We start from the raw sequence: 21,215 nt of genomic DNA, 5'->3' as shown, positions 1-21,215 counted from the left end.
GACTTTCACGCAAGATGTCAGCGCCGTCTCTGGTTGCCCAGGCCGCGGATGCCCGAGATGTGATCGGTGGTTTCTTCAAAACTTTCCCCAACCCGCGTGACCGAATGGATATTGATCCTCAGTTGGTGCTGGCGGGCAAACTTGATGACACCAAGATCCGCACTGTGAAACGTCAGATCTGGGAAATGACAGGCGATGGAAAGAAGCAGGAGCTGCCTGTCAATCAAGAGTACGTCCTGTACGAGGGGAGCATGTATGTGTGCGTACATTTGTTTGAGGTAGATGGTAACAACCATGCCGAAGTCTACCTTTGGTGTGGTGACGACGTGTCAGAAGCAGCTCTGGACGACGCACAATTGTTTGCCCGTAAAGTCTCTCGCGAGCATAGCTGCAAGTTGCAAGTGATTCGTCAGGGTAAAGAGCGCCTGCGGTTCATCCAGGCCCTTGGTGGGATCATCATCACTCGCCGTGGATCTAGCTCCCGCTCTACTTCCTCTTCCCTGTACATGCTTTGTGGACGCAAGCATCTGGGGCAGATGGCCTTTGATGAAGTCGACTATTCACTCCGCAACCTGTGCTCTGGTTTCCCATTCGTGATTTCGGCGCCCTTCGGCAAGCTTTATCTATGGAAGGGTAAGGGCAGCGGGCCCGAGGAAACCGGTGCCGCCCGACTGATCAGCATGGATCTCGGGCTGACCGGTGAATTTGAAGAAGTGTCTGAGGGTGAAGAGCCCGAGAACTTCTTTGATGACTTCGCAGGCTCCAATGAAGCAAACGCGCTTCTGACTTCCGACTACTGGAAATTGAAGCCCAAGTTTGATCATTACCGGACCCGCCTTCTCCGGATCGACCACGAGCTGGGCCAACCACCCCGTTTCTGGATGCGCCGTCCTGGCTCTGGATCCCCGACTGTCCGGCCCAACGATACCGTCCAGGAGATCGAACCCTTCTGTTACAGAGACTTGACAGATAAAGATGTCTACGTCCTGGATACCTTCTTCGAGATCTACGTTATTGTCGGCGAACAAGCATCACAAAAGTCCGCTGACTTCGCATCTGCTGTGGTGTTCGCACACGAGTACGGTATTCTCGCCGCCTCGCTCCAGGATCGACCATTTATTCCGAAGAGTTTCGTTGCTCTTGGCGGTATCCCAGACCGATGCCAGAGTGCCTTCCGAAAATGGGACGTGGCTTCTCTCCACGCTCCTTGCGTGTTCCCTCTTGATGTGGCGATCGAAGCCATTCGCTCTCCGGCTGAATAAGAACGTTCTGTGTCTGTACTGCCTATCTACTTGCATTTCTTTTTTTTATTCTCTTCCACTATCTGTGTCTTTTTCCACATATTTTTGTTTCGTTATTCGTTTTCTCTGTGCATATTTCGGCCCTGTAAAGAGAGCATTTATGGGTGGCTGGAGTCTTTACCATTACTGTGTCCCTAGAGGAGCATCGGGAGCATCTGGGTTGTATGTGTCACATTTGCGAGCATTTCATCGGTATATGCCAAAATCATGTAAAAAACACTTTTTCCTTACAACGAAATATCAAATATATGCCTACTCGGATTTAATTTTCAGCCTCAAATACCTTGTCATTGGTGTGTCTAGCGGTGCAGTGGATGTCTGCCTGGGTGGAGACATTGATCCGCGTTCCGAGCCGTGGCTTATCGCGAGATTGCAAGGTTGCATGTAAATGATAAATGATAATTAATTAGATGACAGGAGGAATTGATCTTGAAAGGCGTGATGCACAGGGTAGTAATCGCCGAGCACCGTGAAACGTCGAAATGAACCTAAAAAATCACAGAAAAGGCGAAGTGGGGGAACGGAGATATCAAAGTAAAGTGGGCCGATATCCATGTCGCCATCAGTTATATTTTTCCTAGCGCCGTTTTCTCCCTTTTCTTCCCCCACCAACTCCCGAAATTCCCTTGCACAGACAATGTGATAGTGCCCTACAGTATGCGGTGATCATCTCATATCGCTTATATCATGGACCCTTCTATCATTCGTGAGCTGTCGAGGCTCGACAACGCGGTTCCATTCCGCGCGTCTACCGATCACCTCCACTACACCTGGGCCAAGACGTTCTTCTCTCGCCCGGAGCTTTATATCCGCCCACAGACCATCCCGGAAATTCAGCAGATGGTCACCCTCGCCCGTCGATGTCGCCGCCGCATAGTGACCGTCGGCAGCGGTCATTCTCCCTCCGATCTCACCTGCACCTCGTCCTGGCTCGTCAACCTCGATGATTTCAATCGCATTTTACACATCGACCCCGAAACCCGGATGGTCACCGTTGAGGCTGGTATCCGATTGCACGACCTCGGTCCTAAGCTGGAAGAACAAGGGTTATCGATGGAGAACCTGGGAAGCATTGACAGTCAGTCCATCGCGGGAGTGATTGCCACAGGCACACATGGAAGTTCTTTGCGCCACGGCCTTCTTTCGGAATGCATTGAAGCGCTGAGTTTGGTTCTACCCAATGGCCAGTTAGTGCGTTGCAGCGCCACTAACAACGAATCCCTCTTCCGCGCTGCCCTTGTTTCCCTGGGTGCGCTCGGAATCGTCGTGGAGGTGACCTTCAAGGCGCGGCCGGCGTTCAACATCGCCTGGCGCCAGGAGCGATACTCGTTATCGCAAGTGATCAGCGAGTGGACGACCGGACTATGGACGTCTCATGAGTTTATTCGTGTCTGGTGGATGCCTTACGAGAAGGGCGCAATCGTGTGGCGAGCCGATCCGACCGATCTCCCACTGCGCGCACCACCCAAAAACTTCTACGGCGAGTGGTTCGGGTACCACGTCTACCACAACCTGTTAGCTCTGTCCGAGTATTTCCCCCGCATTCTGCCGTGGGTGGAATGGTTCATCTTCGGTATGCAGTACGGTTTCCGACCAGGCAGCACGGTCACGGAATCAGTTGATCCGGCGCGAACCGGTCTGCTGATGAACTGTCTGTACTCGCAATTTGTTAACGAGTGGGCACTCCCATTAGAAAAGGGGCCTGAAGCGATCATCCGTCTCTCTGCCTGGCTGCACGGCGACAGCAAGACAGCCGGCATCCCATTCTCTAGTAAGGGACTCTATGTGCATTGTCCGATCGAGGTGCGCGTCTCGGATTCTTCCAAGAACCCTCGCCCTCGTCCCTACCTGGACCCGACATGTCGCGATGGTCCGACGCTCTACTTGAACGCGACGCTCTATCGGCCTTATCTTCGGGATCCGCCGTGCCGAAGACGCTACTACGAGGCCTTTGAATGGCTCATGCGGGACATGGATGCCAAACCTCACTGGGCTAAGAACTTCGCGGTCCTCGGGTCCACGGAGCTGCACGGGTTATACGGGCAGGATATGGACGAGTGGATGAAGGTACGGCAGGAGGTTGACCCCGAAGGAATGTTCTTAGGCGAGTGGCACCGTCGTAACCTGCCTCTCTCTACCTGGGGGGAGACTGCTGCCCGAAGCGAGTTGTCTCTCCTCGAGGGTGAGGGTGAGAGTCGCCCGGTTGGCACCCGTGGTGCGGGGGACGGGATTGAATGGATAGGGGATCGCCGATGGCAGGATCAGAACAAGTCAGAAACGGAGGGAAAAGTATACGACTTCCCGCCTGACCAGCCGGCGTCTACTTCGCCGACGAGCGAGGAGAGTTTTGATTTGCTTGCAAAGGGAGAAGCTAGTATCATTTTCCCCAATGTGAAACTCGGAGAATGATGAGAAGGGAAGAGCGTTAGGCTCCAATGGGCAAACACCCCTCAGCAAGCTGACAGTGTCTTCTGTTTTGGTGGATGGACGGTCCGCTGTACCTGGGCGCAGAAAAGAACCGAAAGAAACTACATTGTCCTGCTGATCTGACTCGCATTTTCCCGAGGTAATTGGGGTGATGAGCTATGCATGGTGAATCACCTTTTACCAACAGTAGGGGTCCCCGCTAGCTCCAATCTGACAGATTTCGGGCGACGAAAGGGGTAGAAACGGAAAAGACACCATTTGACCGGGGCGCCATTCGGGCTGTGCCCCTCCCCAACGGAAATGCATTGTATAGATCTGGTTAGATAGATGCAGATATGGGGGTTTCATTAATCAAAATTTTCTCATTTTTGGTTGGGTGCCTCGTGGCCTGTAGGATTGAAATCCATTGAAACCTCCCGCACTAGTTGTAGACGTGCAGATAGATCCACAGCTACCCACAGTTGATCACTACCACTTCCATGGGACAATAGGGCGTCCGTCACGGACATAAGGAGCGGAGGACGGAGACAGCTTTGGCCGAATCAATAATCGGGTAGTTTCGCAAAGTAACCGGGCTCAACTTTCCCTTTTGTTTTCTTTTTTTCTGGTGAATCCTGAATCAAAGAGAGGGGGCTCAAGGCTCAGGGCTCAGATCCTAGATCAATATGTTGGCCACACCAAATCAGATCCCTGTCGGGGTTCAGAATGTATTGCATGTGCATTTAACAGAATGGCATTCAGTTCACCGTCACACCGTTTGCCCTATGCCAAGGGAGGGAATTATTCGAAAGGGATTGCAATTTCCACCATCAATCTCAGAATCCGTTCTGATTAGGGCCACAGCCTCTGCCCTCCAATGTCAGCGCGGGATCTGATCGTACACCTCGTCGCGTTTGTGTTGCCCAGTCACCAACTTTCGCAGGATGGGGAGAGAAACAAGGAGTCCAAGCTTGGAGGAAAAAGGGGGAGGGGGATTGAAGGATGAAGGACCATGTAACAGGCAACACATATAGACCGGCATCTTCACCAGCAGTGCCCCATCGGCCCAAGAGTGTTCCAAGTTCTCGTCAGCCTTGTTCTCCTTGTGTAAGCCACAGGTCACCACAGGTAATGTGGCCCCTGCAGACCAGATAACAACCTCCGGGATCACCCATGATCAAGGGCATATCACGCCGTACCACGTTTCGGTGCATGGACTACCAGGATATCACCTGATATGTACACGCATTGACCTGCTCTCTGTAAATGGTGTGACCTGTTGGTATTGCCCACACGTGTCGATCGTGATCGTGTATCAACGACGCCGTTACTCTCTGCTGCCCAAAATCATGCAGAAGTGGAACTTCGCGGCTCGGACCGTGTGGGTAAATACCCGTAACATTGGAAACCTCGGTATGGTAACGGGTACGGGTCGAATCCTTGAAGCCTCGAAATAGTTGACTTTCTGACCGCTCCACGTCACCTTCACCGCGGGGCATGCGGGGAGTGTTTGGCCCCGGTTTTCTTGCATGACATTAAGGTCTATGCAGGCGGCTGAAGTCCATATCATCCACCCCACCTGCTCGATTGGATTTTCTTTTTTTGCTTTTTTGCAATATCTTTCACCCGGCTATAGTTTCCTGATCTACATCCTGGGCTCTGACTTCTATATCTCTATCCATCTCCTGCTTCGTTCCTCCATCTGACCTGCGAATCGGCGAGATGTCGTGGCAACCGAAGTTACGCCCTAAAGGCTTCCCACATAGCATTGACGACTTTGCCGTCGCTTCATTATCCGAACTAGAACATCGCTCACGAGGAGATGAGAAGCGGGATCAACGAGTTTTCCGGGTGAAGCGGAAGCATGTTCTGAAAGCGTGTGATCGGTGTCGTGTTAAGAAGACGAAGGTGTGTATGCTTCCCATTCAAGCTGTCCCAGGAGTGAAAGTGGAATAGAGCACTAAACGGAGTCTGCAGTGCGATGGGAAACAGCCTTGCAATCGCTGCTCCGTATACAATCACCCATGTCTATTCCGGGAGCGAAAAGCTACTCAGACCAAGGTGTACTCTCGAGGGTAAGGATGATTCAAGCCAAGTATACCAGAAAACCAACTGATCATTTCACATCTAGGTTCGTCGAGATGCTCGAATCCCACCACTCATTGGTCGTCAAAGCTCTCCAGAAACTATACAAATTCTGCATCACAAATGAGGGTTTCCCAGGCGATCCCCTCGAAGAAGCACCGGACGGCCATCCTCTGACTCACGCCATCCTCGACCGCCTAGGTCTAATCAAACAAGCCGAAGAAAATGCCGACGAGCCAGACGAGGACTCAGAAGATCTCCGTTACCTCCGTCTCCTCTCAACATCAACAGAATGCAGCGCTACAGCAGAACCCTCCCCAGAACCAGCTACACCCCCGGAACCATCCCCAACAAGAAGATCCCGCCCATCCCTCTGCACAAATCCCACCCCCACACCCTCAATGACCCGCAACGCACCCAGTTGGGGCTGGGATATGCAATCCATGCCGCAAAGTGGTGGAGGCTATAACAGCTTCCCAGACGCTGCGTACCAGAATCTAATGGGTCTCCCACGTTCATCAGGCATGGGCTCTTTAGATCTGGGACCGAGTGAGATCTCGCCTCATGTTGATATTGCCACTGGGTCTTCTTCGCTTCCGCATGGGAATCGTCATGAGCAGGGGTATACATATTACCTTGATGGCTGTGCTGATGCGCAGGCTGATGTGAAACCGGCAGCTAGGATGCATACGGGGATTATGAGGCCCATGCAGCACCAGATGGGGCTTCCGGGGGATCTGTTGAATGATTTCCCGTTCCATGCGCAGGATTCGCCTTATTTCCCGGGTTTCACGCCTGGTTGGTCTTTTCCGTCAACATAGATCGAGCGAGTATGTTGAGGGGTCTTTATTTACTCTCTGTCTTTTCGATTTTTCTTTTCCTCCTATCTAATGCTTGGGCTGGGCTGCTGGGCAGCGTGATCACATTCGAATTTCCTTTCTATTTTTATCTATACTTTCTATCTGCCTCGTTTTCTCTTTTCTCATTCTCATTCTCATTCTCTTCTCTTCTCTTCTCTTTTCTCTTGATCGTTTCTTACACTCCATTCGCTCATCACTGTGCAAGTGAAGCTTGGAGACGAGTCTTGAGAGAACACTTTTCATACCCCCTTTGCCAATATTTATCAACGACATGCATCAGCACTTGAGTAAGCCCGCAAATTGTTCGGTGTTTCTGGAGGATTTCGTGCATTGGAAGATGTCTGGAACATTTCTTCACATTAGGAGTTTACCACCGTTTTCGTTCTAAGTTTTCTTTCTTTTTGTTCTCTCTTATATTCAACTTATGGTTTTCCTCGACTTACGAGGTTTCTTCTCTTGTTTTGTCTTTCTGGTATCTAGATTGAGATACGAAACTTGACCATCAATGCAGGTGCTTCAACCTCCCCTGTTTACCAATGACCGGTAGATTGTGTGTACGATGAATACAGGACTCCGATGGAGTGGGATACATGTGGCATGTACATTGTGATACTTGACTTGGACATGGACATACGGTTAGACATTTAGGCTACACATTTAGGGTGCTACTTCAATAGAACTTGATATTTTACTTTAGTCTGTTACATAGATCTATGGCGATCGGAATTCCCTATCCTAGCTATCGCTTCTTGGGGGTGACCGTGCACTTGTTTTCAAATCATGTACCAAGAAAGGAAAAGAAAGCTGGGTATCTTGCTGGATATTAGTGACCTTCTGACTGTGTAATTTAAACCCCGGTTACTATTGGGGTTCTTTTACGCAACGTCGACGTTGATTTTTCTGCCGCGCATCGTTCATGTCACCATCCCCTTGTTTCGCAAACCGATCAAAGCACGTAACCTGCATAATGAAGAAGCAGGCAACTCAATGATCTAGACTATATAGGCAAGCCGGTAGAGACGAACACGTCAGATCCGATATCTTAACTTCAATGGCAGTTTCGTGGTTGGCCTTGCTAACCTTTGCCACTGGGTTCACAACGCGAGGATCTATAGAGCCTGTTGCCACCTAAAACCTAGGATATCTCCTTAAGTGGGCTCTAGGTACCAGGTACTAGGTTCTTGGATCTCAAATGAAGTACAAATGAGTACTGAGGGCTGGGATGCAGTTCCCAACGGTAAGCATTAGTCGATGTCTTACTGCGCTCACTTGGTTCTACTCGGTGAGCAAAAGCAGTGCAGGGAGCGTGCCACGCAAGGGAGACAAATGACATAGATTTTGAAATACTTTCAAGGTTCGAGAGGCAATAATCAATTTGGGTACCTAGGAATTTATCTAGCTATGTAAGTGACAGTAACCCATCTACTCGTCCTACGAGAAACAAGTAGATCCCGAGTTCGATTCAATAGCAATCATTTCAGAGGTCTAAACGCAAGCAGCACCTAAATAGCATCTTCAGAATAAGTTGCGGTGAAGAAAGTAGATCTGAGCACCACGCAAGATGTTTAGAAAGCCGCCGGCATGAACCCAGGAACCTGACAACCCCGATCATGGCGTACAGGTACAGACGCACAGACAACCCCGGAAGATTGATACTGTTCGTCTATGTGCTACACGCCATAGCTCACCTCCACTCCCCTGCTTAGCAATTATGAGCTCTCTCAGGTATCTGTGCAAGGGAAGAATGTAGCACAGACGCACGCAAGGACGCCCGTGGACCACGCAAGAGGACAAGCTCGATCTTAGACAATACAGCTTCGATAAATGGATATGCTCAAGTGTCCAGATTTCGGGATTAGTTGTAAATGATTCTGTATTTTTGTATTTCCCCCGTCTATTTCCGGCGTTGACGGATCATGAGGTAGATGACATGAGGGGGGAAAGGCCCAGGCAAAATACCAGCCTCGAAGCCAAGTTGCAATGAGAAAAAACTACCCCGACTATACCCGAAGGGAGACATGAAATAAAAACGGTACAAATGGTGGTCGAAAAAAAAAGTGTAAAGGCCCAGATCGAACTTAATCAATCGAAATGGAAAGCGTAATGTCACACCAGTCCTGGGTACAATCATTCAATGAATGCAAATCATATGCGATCAATCCTCATCTTCCGTTTCTGTGTTGGTGTCGCTGGTATCGCCTGCATCGCCGTCGGTGTCACTCTCCTCCTCGCTGGAGGAATCGGAAGCCTTCCGGGTCTTCTTTTTCGGGGGTTGGCCTGTCTTGAGCGCTTGCATCTGGCCCGCGATAGAGTCTGTAAAAATGGTTAGTATCTCAGTGGCAAAGGACACAGACCGCAAGAAAAGAACTTACCCTCGTCCGGTTCACTGATGTCGTCCTCCTCTTCCACGGCTGCCGCCTTGGCGGGATCCTCGACGTGTAGAGTAATTCCCAGCTGGGTGTCTAGACCCAGATAGCTGTCGCAGATCATGTTCAGGATGAATGTGAAGGCGCCAACTTGCGGAGGAGCTTGGAACTGCATCTTGAGGGTCTGAACGTTGAAGGTGGGCTGGCCGGCCTCGTTGAGGATTGGCTTGTCGAATGTGGTGAATGTGAATGGTGGAACGGCCATTTTGCCCTGCTTAGCATCGGCGAGGAAAATGTGCCAGCGAGGGGAGTGGTCGCGGGCGAGGTAGGGTGCGTGGGCGAGTGGCGGTTGGACCTTTTCGATTTTGACATCAACCTTTTTGCCATCGACCATCTTGGTAGCGCGGTTCTTAGCCGGCTTACGACCCATCAGAGCATCCAGATCATCCTCATCGGGGTCGATGTCCTCAAGATCCAGCGCGTTGACTTCGGGAATATCCTTGCAGCCCGGGGGAATGAACCGAGCCTTCACAACCAGCTGTACCAGACTACTAGGCGTAACGGACTTCTCTCCCATAACCTTGAAAAATGCCTTAGAGACTTCGAGGGCAGGTAATTGCTGTGCAACTGAGATGGCGTCGATGTATTGCTTCTCGGTGAGAAGGCCAGGTCCAACAGCACGGCTGCGTCGCTCGCTTTCTGAGAGTTTCATGAACTTCTGAACTGTGAAATGGTCCTTGGAATCCGCTCCTTCAATGGCCTTGACAACGTCATCGGTGAAGTTAGGCAATTGCAAGAGGGGAGAAGAGTTCGCAGGCACAGCCTGGATCAAGCTCTGAGAAGCCTTGAAAGCACCAATGATCGGCCGGAGGTTACCAAACGCAAGAGCAATGGCCGTGAACGCCTCACTGAGAGAAAGCGCCACGGGTGCAGCCTCGTATTTCTCTGCATTCAGAGCCGTATCTCCCAAATCAACCCGGCCAATGTAAGCCCAAAGCAAAGCTAGGGCCTTCCGTTGGGTCACGCTATCCAGTTTCTTTAAATATTCACGATCCTGTGTGGACAAGAAGAGATTTTCTTCGGCCAAGACCTTGTTTTCCAATTTAGCAAGCCCGGATTCGGCCCTGTCGCCCTTAAGGATGTCCTTGAACTCCTCGCCCGAAGCCAAGGCGCCAACGATGCCGTTATCAGAGATATCATCCTTGTACTCCCGGAAGATGTTTCCAGCACTAGCCACAAGAACACGCTCTTTGGTATAGCGTTGAGAACCGTACCACCACTTTCCGACGATGTATGGCAGGAGAACGCCCAACAGGGCACCATACACCAGCAATACGTATTTGCCATTGCCATCCATGACAATAAGCTTGGGAAGCGCAATGCCGATGCTGAAGCTCTGCTTGCCGTCGGGATGGCCATACTGGAGATAGTTGTTCCGGACCTCTTCGTCAGTCAGCGCCTTGTAAGCCTTGGTCAGTTCGACGAAGCGCTCATTCAGCATCTCAATAGTTTCATTCTTGGCGGGGTCGGGGCGGATTTTATCCGGGTGGTAAACGAGGGAGAGACGCTTGTAGTGACGGGAGATGGCCTTTTCGTCGGCACTCTATATCAAAGCATTCTGTCAGTATGAGGTTTTTGGAAGTCTGGTCAGCTACTCTAGCGTATAACACCCACCCTTGAGACACCCAAAATGTCATATGGGTCGTAGGACTTTGTGACTGTGCGGGCCGTGACGAGAATGAGATAAACCATCCACGCCATAACAATATATCCTAGAATAACTGTGATGATGCGCTTGATACGGCGCTCTTTGCGCAGCCGCTTGCGCTTCTGTGCCTCGACGAGGTCCGCATGTTCAGGTTTGAAATCGGATTTAATGCGGGGTGCGGTGTTCTCAAGATCTGCCAAGCGACCAGTCAATATCATACACTAAAATCTTTGAAATTGGCCGACACACACACCTTTGCTTGGTCGAAGAAGGTTATAGGTAAGAGGGAGCGTGACCAGGCCGCTCAAGGTCAAGATGAAGAAAGGGAAGAATTGTCCCTGTAAGAGCACCAAGTCAGATTGAGTCAATTTGAAGATCTTCTTTTCTATAGTGCCTGGCATTTGCCTACCTGCTCATCGTATGTGTAGTCTGACGACATCCTGCGGCGAGTTCAGGGCGATAGCGCCGCCGCGGAATTTAAAGATCGTGTTTATGCAAATCTGGCGGGCCACTCAGGATAGGCAGATGAAGGAGAAGCTCGAGAATATTAAAAAGAAGCAGTAATCAGCGGAACCTCTATCATGGCCCGTAGCGAAACAAAGGAGCGATGAAGGGAGAGTTATTGGCCCTTCCTGATCTGGTGATGACCGTGTCCTCAAGCATCTCACCGCCTACCTAATAACGAGTGCGCTTGTCTTTGTGCCTTTGTGTGGCGCGGGCGGTGAGCAAAGGACAACATTGCACCTAAGGATCGACTCTACTAACTACATCTAGTAATTTTACGTCTCACATAAGGACTACTGAAAGATACTCCGAAGATGAATTTTAATTTTTATTTGAATAAATTCGATTTTGTGCATAAATCCTTAGGCAAAAGGCCAAGGTGCTAACATGTACAAGTATCGTCATGAGAATCGAAGATTTTTCGTCGACATTTTTTCACTGTGCGGCTGCCCAAGCAACTGCCTCCAATATGCAAAATATGGAGGTGAGATAGAACAGATATGCACTCTGGAGATGCAAAAGTCAAGACTAGTTCCTGCATGACTCAGTGGGAACTCAAGCGTCAACAACCCGTGAGGGTCGGTCGCGAACTCAACCAATGGGTCAAGCGGAATCTTGCTCGTGACTCATCCAAGTCGGTGCAAAATCGTGATCCAGGATCCACATGGCCGGGTCAAAAAGGACCAATCCGGTACCTCACGAGGTACCATCATTGCTGCGAGTCGGGGACCCAGATGATCCCATGTGGTCTGGTGTTCTTAGTAGAAGTGGGCGCGCTGGATGCGGAGGACGGTTGTCCTATGGCCATGATCGGCGGTGTTTTTTTGAGGGTTGATGGATGAAAAAGCAATAAATCATCGCAATCAAAAAGTCGTGGTCGTTAATTTCATTTTGCTTTTTCTGGGGAATTCCGGCTGAAACAAAAAAGAAGAAATTGGAAAGTCCTGATCTTCAGTCTCCGATGGACCTGTGTCGTGCTCTATATCGGGATGAGTCAGATATAGTGTCGTTAAAAGGTTTCGATATCAGCTTTGACTCACGAGTCGATGTAGTCGAGACCACCGAAGTACTCCAGCATACGATAACAGAGATTCACATCGTCGCCTGGTTCACCACCGAATAGACGATACTGCTCGGCCTCGATTCCACCAGTTTCCTGCGGTTCGGTTTCACGGATCTGCCATGCTGAATACCCATAGTGCCAGGTTGGGGCGGGTACTGGGACCGGAGATCCACGTGGATTGCATGCAGTCGAATAGCTGGTTGATGGACTCCAAATGGAAGTTGAGACCAATGGAGAACTCGAGGTGTGATTGATGGCAGTGGTATCTTTCTGGATTGTTCGGTATGAGGAACGACGAGTGCGGCGTCGATTGTGCCTCTGGCCCATCCTCGACGGGATGTAGAAGAAATTCGGGGGAGGACTTCCCCAGCCGGGATAGATGAATGGGGGATGCAAAGAACTTTTATAGACAGAGAGGAGTGACCATCACCCCCTTTGGGAAAGGATGAGATGAGGTGCAGGAGAAAAGAAAAAGATCTACTACAGGGGTTGAGGCGCTTTTAATAGCTGCAGCTGCATTCCCCATATGAGTCGCTAGGTGAGTCACGCAGGGGAGAAAAAGGCAAAAGGGCCCCACTCCTTCGATGGTGGAACCACCACAACCCGGCAGATCACCTTATTGCTCTAAAAAATGGCGCCAAACCCTGACACTAGCTTACGCAAAAGGCGTGCTCCGATGCGTCAGTCAGTTGACGACATTTTCATCGCGTGATTTCTACAGGGAATTGATCCAGGAATCACCGATGTTGTCAATTTCGAGCAGCTTTGCGGCATTTTCCCTTTGACAAACAGGATGTTTCGGCTGAGTTTTACAAATGGCCTGGAATGTGTGAAACAGCGTCGGGCCTCAAGAATGACGAAAGAGCGAAATAGATCGGCCACTCGGGTCCCTGACAGCTAAAATCCTTGACTCCGATGCCGGGCGGATCCAGACCATTCCAGTCATAGGCTGCAGCGTACCTTAGGCGCAAGTGCCGTACGGTCCGAACGGAGATCACATCAGGCAACGGAAATTCAAGCCTGTTACACCCGACTTTTCACCCTTTTCACCCCCTTTGTTACTGCAGGAGAAAAAAACATGGAAGAAAAAAAAAAGCATAGACCATTTCTTTCGGAGGGAAATTGGCCCTCCGAAACTAGAGCTGCGCTATGAACAGCTCAGACCAACATGAAAATTTTTTCCATGCTACTAATAGTAGCATTTTACACAACAGAAACTTGTTTCGGACTTTGCGAAGACTCCGTATTTCATGGACTGGATTACTCAATAAAATCCTTTTAAAGCCCCCAAATTGTGTTGCGGGAAAAATCATGACCAAGCAATCCTTTAGATTCTCAACATGTAGCTAAGGCTTCTTCGCTACAGTTCACCGCAGCGGATCGTAGAACATTCTGCGCGCTGCCATAAATGCCGCATTCCAGCAACCACGCCGACCACGCATTGGAAACCTGTCTCATTGGCGCACGTGGGTAACGTCAGAAAAGGCAAACATCTTGATTTCGATGCTCTCCCTTGCAGGCCCGTCGACCGAATCCGGATCCACAAATGCCGTGTGAGGCAGACTCATGCCCCCTTGATCTGCCTTATGGCTGAGGAATTGCCTGAAAATCAATGCTTCGTGTGGCTGCTGCGCGCTGAGATAGCACCATTTTTGCGCTGGATTGAAGACATATTTCCCGAGCTCATTCCAACCAGTTGGCAAGACGAGCCGATGACGGATAATGTCGTTCCGGTCGAGTGTGGTCCAGTCACACACCGCTAGAGGGTCTCTTTCCACTGTCTTTAATGGTCGCCAGACATTAATGATCTCCACACGGCCATTGAGCAGCTGTTTCCTTTCCTCTTCGTCTGGGATGGTTGTCTCAAGCATGCGGAATGCGCCTGGAACACTGAAGTCCGAATGCACACTATGGGCTGGTGCGCGGTTATTGGCAAGGAGATTTTCATCCACTGCAAGGCATCGTACACGATGAGCAATAGTGATGGTTCTTGTCGCGCCAGTTCTAGTGGGGTTAGCTGTTCCAGCCCTCACACAACATAACCCCTGATGTTCACTCACACATTTTTAACTAACTCCTCTGTCTGAGGAATGATGACAGTTTCCACGTGTGTAGGGTCCTCGGCTCTATCCAGCCCTGGAATTTCATGCTGCACATACTGAAACCCATGTTCATCAAGGGTTAACTGCGATTCCTGTCCACGCATATCATGCACTGTGACCATATGCTTCTCCTCCGGCTTCTTCATGGCAGCCATACACTCCTCTGGCCTCTCCTTAGTGAAGTCCGAAACGAAGGGCTGGGTGTCGGGGCGTGCCCAGAAAACCAATTCCGATACAACATCTTTCTGCATGGTTGCTTCCATTGTGAATGGTAATAGCTGGATTCTCACCATGCCGGGGCGAGGTCTCAAGGTTATGAAAGACCATGTTGCGGGGCTAAACGTCTATTCTGGGGTTGATCGACATCGAAAAAGCGAGTCGGCATCTTGAGGAGCCGGTTCGGTGCATAAATTTGGGTTTCCCAGGACATTTTATGGATAGGGGGTCGTATTAGAATTCATCCAAATCCGATACGCGCAATAATGCACTTCAATTTCCTAAACCAGGCCCACAATACGAGTACGAAGCCGATGCCGAGAAAAGTCGGCAATGAATGCGACGATCTGGAGATTAAAGCGGGTAAATAATCTCCAACTTATGTCATGTCCATCCATCGTGCCTTGTGCATCAATTCGAGTATATGATTGTTGTTTGAATTGCTTCAAAATTACTGTTATAGATCCAGATAAGAAGCCTACAGAAAGCTGCTGCCTCTTATCTAGATCCCTGCATCGACCCCGCTTAGTTCGGAGGTCCGACGGTCTAGCCTTGTATATATGGGGGGAAAAGGCAGCAGCCGCTCTCTTAATGTCTTCTCATCCCTTCTTGTAACTGGATTATCAAATATAATCTCTTTCCAATGCGGCTCCTCTCATTTGCTAGTCTTTTCAGCTTAGGCTTTGCAGCCTCTCAGCAGGTCCTCCAGCCTGAGAGCGCTGATGGCTTTCGCGTGTTCCAGAGTCAACACAGTGATCACGCTATCCGTATTCGCCAGCAAGATGAAACCATCTGTGCAGCTGGCTCGGCTCAATATACCGGTTGGCTGGATATTGGACCCGTACATCTTTTCTTCTGGTACTTTGAAAGTCAGAACGACCCTATCAATGATCCTTTAACTCTATGGATGACTGGTGGACCTGGCGGGTCAAGTATGATTGGCCTTTTCGAAGAGGTTGGGCCCTGTCTTATCAATAAAGATGGGAATGGGACCAGGTACAACCCGTTTGGATGGTCTCGGAACTCATCCATGCTGTTTGTTGACCAGCCTGTGGATGTCGGCTTCTCCTATCTCGATGAAGGGTATGAGCTACCCGGCGATTCTGCGACTGCTGCTGTGGATATGCATCGATTCCTGCAGCTTTTCGTCTCAGAAGTCTTCCCTCAGCATCTCAATAGTTCTTTTCATTTGTCTGGCGAGTCTTATGCCGTAAGATTTGGCCCTCTTCCCAACATATCCAGGTTCCACCGCCACAAGACGCTTGTGCTAACAACATGAACCTAGGGGAAATATATTCCAGCCCTCGGCGCCCAAATTGTCAAACAAAACAAGCTTTACCCGAATGAACCTCAAGTTCAGCTTCGATCGTGTCTAGTAGGAGATGGGTACATGTCTCCGAAAGACTCGGCGTTCGGATACTGGGAGACGCTATGTACTACGAATCCGGGAGTAGCAGAGCCTGTATTCAACAAGACAAGATGCGATATCATGGCGGCGAATATGCCCCGCTGTATGGAAGTCATGGATACTTGCATTCGAAATCCTGACCCTGCGATCTGCAATGCCGCAAATCAAGTCTGCTGGGACAATGTTGTGAGTTGGTATGACAACGAGTCAGGATTCGAGGGTGGCCGCAATAGGTTTGATAGTAAGCCCAGTCCATCACAGAACAGACAGAAACCATTTCAGAATCGTGGATGGGCTCAGAGTTTTGCTTACAAACCATAGTCACTCATAAATGCGAATATGCCGACCTCTGCTATATTGAAGCTGCATGGATTCAGGAATACCTCAACACCCCGACTATCTGGAATGCACTCTCGCCACCGAAACAGATTAAACATTATAACACAACCTCCGACAACATTTCCCGCTCATTTGCAAAGACCGCGGATTTAGAGATATCTACCGACGACCAAGTCACCTATTTGCTCCAGAACCAGGTTCATTACTTAGCTTACCAAGGTAACCTTGACCTTGCTTGCAACACTGCTGGGAACCTCCGCTGGGCAAATTCATTAGTATGGAAAGGGCAGGCCGAATTTGCGTCTAAGTCGCTCAAGCCGTGGAAGTCGGTTGTTGCTGCAACTGGTAAGGAAGAGGTAGTTGGAACGATGAAGGAAGTCCGGGTTCGCACGAGCGATGACGCAAAGATCGAGTCGCGCTTTGCTATTGTCACGGTTGATAATGCTGGTCACTTCGTAAATACTCCCTATCCAGTCAGAATTGATGGATATGCTAATTTGATTTACTCAACAGCTTCCTCAAGATCGTCCTGATATTGCGGTGGACATGATGACCCGGTGGATTACAGGCGCATCCTTTGATTAGACAAGAGCAGACAGGTGGGCTTTTTGTGATTCGAATGGTCTTTCCAAGGGAGAGGTGAAAATACGAGGTACGGCTAAAGGGACTGAAACACATCAGTACTGCAAGTAACTTTGAAGAAGACTCAATTCGCCAGGGTCCTTTTCTAGCTGTATAGAGTCTACTAGAAATAAGGTTTAGATTACCTCTTCAAAGAACAACAATTACGTCCCCGCAGAGCTGCATTTGTACATATATGAATTATCCTAACAATCCTGCGAAGAGCCCCGAATAATTGCGAGCATTTCTTCTCCCTTCGGTGCAGTAGTAAGGTTCTCGTAACCATTCGCCGTAACGAGGATATCATCTTCAATACGCACACCACCGATATGAACATATTTGTTCGCAACCTCGAAATCAATATACTTAGCAAGAGGCTGCTTACGGGCATTGGCAAGAGCCAAGGGTGAAAAGTAGAGTCCCGGCTCAACAGTGACCACCATGCCCTCTTCTAACAAGGGGGCAGACACTGTACAAGGGGACCGACAAACTGCATAATTCATGACCGGGCCATAATGAGATTGGTCGAGTCCGGGGTACATGGCCATGATCTCCGACTCGGAAACATCATGGACCTCGAGCCCAACATGGTGACCCAGTCCATGAGGGAGGAAAACCTTTGATGCACCTGATGCACGAATCTCCGCATGTGAGCCACCCTTCAAGACGCCAAGAGCCAACAGGCCATCTATCGCGATATCATGGGCCAAGTCATGTAAATTGAGAAAGCGGGTGCCTCGTCGGATTCCCTTGATGCACTCTTCCTGCATCCGCTCGACCAGCTTATAAATGTCTGATACATATTTGCTGGGCCATTCACCCTTGAGGGGGAATGTCCGGGTCACATCACTAGCATAGCACTCCCACTCAGCACCAGCGTCAAGACATACAAGAGGTTTCCCAGCAAGAGTCTCGTTGTTCCGAGAATAGTGAAGAACGGCTGCGTTCGGTCCTGAACCTGCGATAATCTGGTATGCCTGATTCCGAGCACCATGAGAAACGCACGTGTCAAGAAAGAGCCCCTCAATCTGTGATTCATTCGTCATCTTCTGGATGCCTTCCAGAACCTTTCGGTGCGCCAGCGCAGATATCTGGTTTGCCTTACGAATCATTCGGATCTCATATTCGTCCTTGATCCCTCGGGCTGCATTCATGGCCGGCAGGAGCTGCGACGAGTCCAGTGGCAATTCTGCTGGTAGCCCCTTCGGGAGCTCCGACGCATGCACCATATACAACAAGCTGCTCTGCACTCGTTCGCTCAGCCATGATCCTATTTCCTGTTGGAGCGACGATTGGTAAAGGACGCGATCGATATCATAATTATCCATTGCTTCCTCCCGAGTCAGAGTGGGACCCATCCATATGGCCCGATGAAGGTCAAAATCCGGCACATAGAGCGTCAGGAGGTCTAAGCTGATATCGTAGGTTAGAGCGCATTCCGGCTCAACCACACCACTCAGATAGTAGAAATATCGTCGCTGTCGGAAGGGGCGCTCTTGATCGGAGTCGCGCAATAAAGCTGTGGGTTCGCCGGCGATGAAAATCAAGCCGTGGGAGGCGCCGAGTTTGCGGGCAACGTTGCGCGCATGCTGCTTGGCTGGGATCTGTGTTAGCTCGGCGTCGGCATGATCATCGGTCGGGATCCAGTAGTAGGTCGAAGGAAGGTCGGAAGGTCATCTGAAGGCATGTTGGAGCCCTTCGGAATGACTCCTGGTTCCATACGAAGGAAGCGAGGCTCACCTGGGTATTTATCGCAGGAGGTGCCTGTCACGGCAAGGCGGATCTGGTAAGCGTCGACTGAGTTAATGATGACATCTGGGCCCGCCAAGGGAGTACCTCGAGTAGTGGCGCCCATCGTGTGATTGTGATGTCTGTGCGGGAAAAGATTGAGAGGGATCACTTCTCCTTTACTTTCTTCTGCAAGTAAGGAGCCACGCGAGAGGGGAAGAGGAGAAGAGGGAGGCTTATCCTGAGTAGGGATGGCTCCGCCTTTTGGCGTGCTGTACGCAGTCCGACCCTATCAGCGATACTGCCATTCCTGACACAGCGAAAGTAAAGGAGATTCCAAGGCGGATAGGGATTAAGGAAAGGAGGCTCAAAGTATAAAACAGTAGAATTAGTCTTTATGATAGATTATATATTGAAAACAGTCTTCGCCGTGACTGTCACTTGCGCCCGAAAGCCTGTTAGATAAACCAAGCAATTGGATCCGCTTTCGCCCACTTATCATTCCACTTTCCTCCAACTCCGCCTAATTCCTCCCTCTTCGCTTTCATCGATCCCCCCCCACACATAGGACCATCTAGCGCTTTCTATTTTTTCGTTTCTTTGATTCCACTCGGTCTTCTCCACTAGTCAATGCACCATGCAGGGCCATGAGGCATCGGGCCCCGGTGCGCTCGCAGGCCTGCCGTCTACGCTGAGAACGGTGATAGGCAGCCCGACGACGTCACCGCTCGGGTTCCTTTCTTCGACCGTTCCATCTACACAGACCCCGTCGTCCCTGTCGCGACAACAAATCGAAGCGAATCTGCAATATGTGCTCAAATCGCTCTCGTCGGAAATCGCCAGTGGGCGCGTGGTTGCATCGGGTGGCAACTCGTCCGGCTCAACCGGTTCAACCACCAAAGGCGTCCTCATTGGGCTATTTTCGGCCTTTGGCTCAGCTGCGATCGCCTTGACGATTCTGGCGATCTTTTTTTTCTTTAAATATACCAATCGGGGCCGGATTATGCTCGACCGGATGGGCCGCCCGGGTGAGTATGATGATGAACAAGCATTTGCGCGGGAGGAAGAAACAGCCCTGGAGGGCATGGATGACCTATCACGGTCGGAATATCTACGAGCGAAAGGTACGGCGGAAGAGAATTCCAGACTATCAATCTAGTGAAGTGTCTTGCTGACTGAATCGTATAGCTTTCGTTCAAGCCAACCCACCCGAATCGATGCAGACCGACATTTCCCTGTCACAATTCTTGGCCATTCAAGAAAAAGGTGTCTCAGCATGGGAATTCCAGGCTGAGCTGGAGATTGCCAACTGTTTTGTGGAAGGTCGCACAGAGATCGAGTTCTTTGACTCAGAGTGCAGTGTGCAGACCAACCTGCCTGTCCCTAAGCAGAATGAGGTTTACTACTGGGAAGCCAAAATCTACGACAAACCAGAGTCGACAATGATTGGTGTCGGCTTCACCACCAAGCCTTATCCTCTGTTCCGAATGCCTGGTATGGATATGTCGTACCTGCTTCATGTGATTGCCACTTACTGACTCTCCAGGCTTCCATAAAACCTCTGTTGCCTACCAATCCACCGGCCATCGTCGACACAATCAGCCTTTCGCACCATCTCCATACGGCCCTCCGCTCCTCCAAGGCGACGTAATCGGTGTTGGTTACCGTCCCAGGTCTGGCACGATATTCTTTACCCGAAATGGCAAGAAATTAGAGGACGTTGCCCACAACTATCGCAACCAGAACCTGTTCCCAACCGTTGGGGCGAATGGCCCCTGCAGCGTGCATGTTAATTTTGGCCAAATGGGGTTCGTATTCATCGAAGCTAATGTCAAGAAATGGGGCTTGGCCCCCATGACTGGCAGCCTCGCGCCGCCTCCACCTTATGGTAGCGAACACGGTAGCATCTTGCTTGAGTCCGGGCGAGAGAGCGCTGCCACAATCTCTCAGCGCGTTTACCAAGCCCATACGGCAAGACGTTCCAGCATCGGATTTCCCCAGGCGGTCAGTCCTGGCCCGATCCGCTCTCCGACTGATATTTCTCTTGCCCAGCTGACCCACATCCCTTCCAATGAAGATGCTGGCGAGGGATCCAGTCGGATTGCTGATGGCGAAGACAGTGTCACTGTCGACCATCCATTGCCTGGAGTTCCTGATGAAGACGGAATTCTTCCTCCTGAATACTCGAGTCCTGGCAGCAGCCGCAGAGGTAGCGACGCCTCCCTGGAATTCCCACCTCAAGGCCCCGATGCATTGAATCCTCAGGTGAATGCCGAGCATGAATATCAAAACTTACCGAGCTACCAAGCCGCAATAGATCGGGACCCCAGCAATGAACACGAGTAAATGGGTGTTCACCGACAAATTACTACGCCAAAGTTTCATTATACGTCTCTCGTCAGCAAGCATACCCCCGGTGTTTTCCTTTCGTTTTCACGGTCCACGGTGCTTCGAGCACTATCGACCCTTCATTCTCTTTGTTTCATTTAGCGATTACTCAGGCGGCGT

General features: G+C 50.3%; 9 protein-coding genes across 9 annotated transcripts; 5 read left to right on the top strand and 4 right to left on the bottom strand.

The window, feature by feature from the left end:
* Positions 1-14: 14 nt before the first annotated feature.
* Positions 15-1,262, top strand: N7484_002836 (putative gelsolin repeat protein; the record flags this gene model as incomplete). Its single annotated transcript, XM_057113256.1, has 1 exon — positions 15-1,262. One exon carries the CDS (start codon positions 15-17, stop codon positions 1,260-1,262), a length of 1,248 nt encoding a protein of 415 aa, XP_056973396.1.
* A 726-nt stretch (positions 1,263-1,988) lies between these two features.
* On the top strand, positions 1,989-3,710 carry N7484_002835 (D-arabinono-1,4-lactone oxidase; the record flags this gene model as incomplete). The annotated part of the gene is made up of 1 exon (XM_057113255.1): positions 1,989-3,710. The coding sequence occupies one exon, from the start codon at positions 1,989-1,991 to the stop codon at positions 3,708-3,710; it is 1,722 nt and encodes a 573-aa protein (XP_056973395.1).
* A 1,719-nt stretch (positions 3,711-5,429) lies between these two features.
* On the top strand, positions 5,430-6,613 carry N7484_002834 (Zn(II)2Cys6 transcription factor domain-containing protein; the record flags this gene model as incomplete). The annotated part of the gene is made up of 3 exons (XM_057113254.1): positions 5,430-5,615; positions 5,685-5,782; positions 5,839-6,613. The coding sequence occupies 3 exons, from the start codon at positions 5,430-5,432 to the stop codon at positions 6,611-6,613; spliced, it is 1,059 nt and encodes a 352-aa protein (XP_056973394.1).
* Positions 6,614-8,807: 2,194 nt separating this feature from the next.
* N7484_002833 (J domain-containing protein) lies at positions 8,808-11,165 on the bottom strand (the record flags this gene model as incomplete). Its single annotated transcript, XM_057113253.1, has 5 exons — positions 8,808-8,965; positions 9,025-10,621; positions 10,693-10,919; positions 10,980-11,064; positions 11,136-11,165. 5 exons carry the CDS (start codon positions 11,163-11,165, stop codon positions 8,808-8,810), a joined length of 2,097 nt encoding a protein of 698 aa, XP_056973393.1.
* A 949-nt stretch (positions 11,166-12,114) lies between these two features.
* Positions 12,115-12,620, bottom strand: N7484_002832 (uncharacterized protein; the record flags this gene model as incomplete). Its single annotated transcript, XM_057113252.1, has 2 exons — positions 12,115-12,209; positions 12,271-12,620. 2 exons carry the CDS (start codon positions 12,618-12,620, stop codon positions 12,182-12,184), a joined length of 378 nt encoding a protein of 125 aa, XP_056973392.1. The 3' UTR covers positions 12,115-12,181.
* A 1,127-nt stretch (positions 12,621-13,747) lies between these two features.
* Positions 13,748-14,658, bottom strand: N7484_002831 (uncharacterized protein; the record flags this gene model as incomplete). Its single annotated transcript, XM_057113251.1, has 2 exons — positions 13,748-14,297; positions 14,354-14,658. 2 exons carry the CDS (start codon positions 14,656-14,658, stop codon positions 13,748-13,750), a joined length of 855 nt encoding a protein of 284 aa, XP_056973391.1.
* A 596-nt stretch (positions 14,659-15,254) lies between these two features.
* cp8 (putative carboxypeptidase Y) lies at positions 15,255-16,943 on the top strand (the record flags this gene model as incomplete). Its single annotated transcript, XM_057113250.1, has 4 exons — positions 15,255-15,821; positions 15,897-16,260; positions 16,341-16,813; positions 16,872-16,943. The coding sequence occupies 4 exons, from the start codon at positions 15,255-15,257 to the stop codon at positions 16,941-16,943; spliced, it is 1,476 nt and encodes a 491-aa protein (XP_056973390.1).
* A 242-nt stretch (positions 16,944-17,185) lies between these two features.
* N7484_002829 (aminopeptidase P family protein) lies at positions 17,186-18,834 on the bottom strand (the record flags this gene model as incomplete). The annotated part of the gene is made up of 2 exons (XM_057113249.1): positions 17,186-18,576; positions 18,720-18,834. 2 exons carry the CDS (start codon positions 18,832-18,834, stop codon positions 17,186-17,188), a joined length of 1,506 nt encoding a protein of 501 aa, XP_056973389.1.
* A 510-nt stretch (positions 18,835-19,344) lies between these two features.
* N7484_002828 (SSH4 family protein) lies at positions 19,345-21,053 on the top strand (the record flags this gene model as incomplete). The annotated part of the gene is made up of 3 exons (XM_057113248.1): positions 19,345-19,831; positions 19,896-20,201; positions 20,254-21,053. The coding sequence occupies 3 exons, from the start codon at positions 19,345-19,347 to the stop codon at positions 21,051-21,053; spliced, it is 1,593 nt and encodes a 530-aa protein (XP_056973388.1).
* Positions 21,054-21,215: the final 162 nt, after the last annotated feature.

The sequence above is a fragment of the Penicillium longicatenatum genome (genome assembly GCF_028827895.1).
Source record: "Penicillium longicatenatum strain IBT 33135 chromosome Unknown contig_2_segment0_segment0, whole genome shotgun sequence".
Lineage (NCBI taxonomy): Eukaryota > Fungi > Ascomycota > Eurotiomycetes > Eurotiales > Aspergillaceae > Penicillium > Penicillium longicatenatum.
Note: the sequence above shows the minus strand (reverse complement) of the source record. Positions and strands in the feature narration are given on the sequence as shown.